This window comes from Artemia sp. Qi Xiang Cuo, chromosome 7 (genome assembly GCF_049724085.1).
Source record: "Artemia sp. Qi Xiang Cuo chromosome 7, ASM4972408v1, whole genome shotgun sequence".
NCBI lineage: Eukaryota > Metazoa > Arthropoda > Branchiopoda > Anostraca > Artemiidae > Artemia > Artemia sp. Qi Xiang Cuo.
In genome coordinates this window covers 14,442,648-14,446,241 of record NC_142800.1, presented here as the reverse complement: position 1 = coordinate 14,446,241, position 3,594 = coordinate 14,442,648, and the positions used below count along the sequence as shown (strand labels likewise).

Below are 3,594 nucleotides of genomic sequence, written 5' to 3'. Positions count from 1 at the left end.
TTCAGAAATCAATGGACTCGGTCGTTTGACGGCCGAGCGGCGTGTGATGTGAGGACTAGAGGATGTGATGGACAATGCTGATCAAAAATCTTTGACGGTCAGAATAATACTATTGTTCATTAGCAATGCTTAGCCGGAAAAGATTGTTTGTCAACATTATTGGTTCACAATGTCATCTGAAAGGGTCCTAAAAGACAGCTTTTTTTTCTTGTATAGCTGGTGCAATGCAAGATCCAATTAGATATACTAATCTAGGCTGGTCTGGCCATCCTTTCTGAATTAAATCGGTCATAGACTGAAATCGGAAACTGGCGTCGCTGTAAATATCATGCTATATTTTAGGTAGCGTTCCTTTCGCAAAATAATTTAAATCTCAGCAATGCTTGTTCTAATTGGATTGGGGCTTGGAGACCCCCAAGACATTACACTTAAGGGTCTAGACTATTTAAGAAGATCGGATAAAGCTTACTTAGAGATCTATACATCAATTTTGAGCTGTGGCAAGATTGAACTAGTAAGACTACGTGAAAATTGTCAATGGTTTCTGAACAAGCAAAGTTAATTAGGCTATAGGGTATAAGCTAACCCACAATGCTTTGGCAGTACTTAATCTTTAGTATTTATTTATTACAATGTAAAGTTTAGGGTAAAATTCTACTTTAGCTACTTTTGACTATCTTAGAAAGGGGTTATATTAAGAAAATGAAACTTTCAGGGATGAGTCTACAGGCTAAAGTATGTCCTGGGAAGGTATTTTGAAGTAACTACCTCCACTCCTTCTCCCTTTAGTGTCCTGACCTTTGATGACTTTTAAAAATCTGTGAGTTATAGAAGTGAAACCTTGCAAAATAGATTTTCTGTTTAAATGAAGCATAACAAAATTGTTTTCAGCTTCACAACTTTGCTCAATCCCAATTTATAAGGTTTTAAAGATATACAAATACTTTTCCTAAATTTTGGAATTAAAACATTGATATGGCTTAAAATGCTGCTCAAATAACTAAAATTGCATTTTCAGAGCTAAAGCCAGAGAGAAAGACACTGATAACTGAAAATTAAGGTAAAATGTTGTTTTGTCAAAATTTCAATGGGTATAGACCTATCATGTAGGCAAATTTCAGGACCCTCTAGGGGAGAAGGAGTGGAGGTAGGTACTTCAAAATACCTTCCCAGGACATTCTTTGGCCTGTAGACCCATACCTGAAAGTTTCATTTTCCTAACCTAAACCCATTCCAAGATGGCCAAAAGTAGCTAAAGTAGAATTTTACCAATTTTAGTGTCGAAAACAAACTCATAATTTATAGATTGTTCAGTTTTGCTAACTACAATCTGTGATAGGCCTAGGCTAACTTTGGCAAAATTGTAGAATATCAGATCTGCAGAAGAAGACTAGCATAAAGAGAAACATTTTTAGATTGCTAATTTTTCTTGCCTTTGAAAGTTTACCTCAGCCACCCTGCACTGCTAACAGTGTCACATATTCCTGGGATATAGGTATTGGCTAAAAAGGGGGTGATGTTTATATTAACAGAATATTCAGGTAGCTAAGAAACAAAGGTACATGTGCATTATACAGGCCCACAAAAGGAGTCAAGTTTGGTTGATGCAAATCAAAACAAATAAAATAGGATGAACATATAAAAGTTCAAAAACAACTTTGGGCTATATATTTGCACATTAGGGGGACTTGGGGGTGAAGCATAGCATAAATTAAATATGTAACCTAACCTAGGTACCTTCTCCCCCCACCTAAACCCTAAAAATCAACAGTTTAAATATTATAAATGTAATGAAAACCACACTGCATTCCATTTCTCAATTGCAAATAGGGTAAAGGCACCAATGACTCGACAGTGATATTTTTGACAGTTGAAATTTTCCTTCAAAACAGGATAGCTCTTCTTAGCCATGACTTAGAGTGCCATCTCTTGGAGCCATTGTTGTATTTTGATGGTGTGAAATGTGGACTCTATATCCAGTACACCCAGATAAGAAAAGATCATTCAATTCAGTCAGTTTCCTGTTTTTGACACAAAAGGAGCTCCTGACAATTTTTCAGGTATATAATGTTCAAACTGTCATTACTTGGTTATTTATTGCAAAAAAAGTTGGGATAAGCACCAATGTGTTGAGATACATCTGATCTTCTCTGAAATGTAGCCACATTAGCTTTTTCTTGATAAAATTAAATGAAAATGTGTTGTGAAGTGTATTTTATGGTATTTGGGTGTTTTAGTTGTAGATGCCTTTACTCTCCCTTTATAGGGGAGATAAACTCTGGCCCTAAGGTAGTTAAACTTTGGTAGCATGCCTTAGGCTATGACCAAACTAATGAGGCATTCTGACTGGGTATGTTCAAGGGGCTAAAGGTAGATTGTAGAGAGGTTGTCTAAAATACAATGCTTTTATTAAATTTACACATAATAATTACAGATATAGATATTCTACTGGGACTGGTTGTCACAAGTAGACCACAAGTCTCAGAAACTACAATAATATATAATAATATACTTAGGCACTTACAATGATAAGACAAAATTCCAAGGTATTTCTAAAAACAACGGACCAGAGGGCAGTCCGGCATAAAGTTAGTATCCAATCCCTCCTTCCAATAAAATGTATTGTTTATACATTTTTCTCAACCACACCTTCCCACGTAATTGCTAGGAAGTGGTAATTTCTCAATTTCCCTTTAAACAGAACTTGGCAGGATATGTTCCTTATCTTAACAAAAAGTGGTATTTCAAAACTTCATATTTGCAACTTATATATTTTTACTAAATTAATAATTAAATTAGAAAGCTTTACCACAATACTCCCCATTTAAAGAAGAATTGTCCCAATTCTCAATATTTTACTTTTAAAACAACTTAATTTTAGTTACATCTATTATGATGCCATCTATGGATCATTATGTGCATCTACCCTCAATGGGTTTCCTTAGGGCTATGTTTCTGGTCCAATATAGGCCATGTTCTTTTTTTTCGTTGAAGGATTTCAATTTGAAATTCATCCTTGTTTCTCTTTTTCTCTGTCTCTAGGACTGACAGTTACTCTTTTACCCTCTTCATATGAATCTTCTGTTTTAACTTGACCCCAAGTGGCTTAAACATAATATTAGTGGTTTTGCTTAAATTAGATTTCAAATTATATTAGACAAGTTTATGAATTATTTGAGTTTAAATTTAATTCCCCTTAATAATTTAATTTATCTGTGTGATGTGGTTGATGTACTGTTTAATTTTTGTTTTAGAATTACCTTGGATAAATTACATATAACATTATTGATTTTTAAATTTTCACATATTTTTCCAGCACAAAGCATTTTTACATATTTCAATAACATAAGCCATTTGGGCTATGTAGCACAATATCTAGGCCTAAATTAAGTTCTGATTTTATCTCAATTTTGATGAACTTGTAGTAAAGTCTCTATTTCTGCTATAATTTCCAAATATCAGTTGATCAAGTATGGTTTGGTTTCTGATGGTATGAGATGATAGTATCAGGATCCAAAAAGATGCTACAAAAAATTTGATTTCCAAAAAAATAGCTAAGGCTGTATCTAAAATAAATATTCACATTAGAATACA

At 33.8% G+C, this 3,594-nt stretch overlaps 1 protein-coding gene across 2 annotated transcripts in view; it reads left to right on the top strand.

The window, feature by feature from the left end:
- Positions 1–379: 379 nt before the first annotated feature.
- Dph5 (diphthine methyl ester synthase) overlaps positions 380–3,594 on the top strand; it is a 43,064-nt gene continuing 39,849 nt past the window's right edge. Inside the window, exon 1 of one of the 2 annotated variants that reach the window (XM_089091393.1) lies at positions 380–514. In XM_089091393.1, the coding sequence (XP_088947519.1) occupies positions 380–514 (135 nt within the window). Of the gene's footprint in view, positions 515–1,257; positions 2,061–3,594 lie in introns of those variants that run through there. The other variant, XM_089091394.1, reaches the window with a different exon arrangement.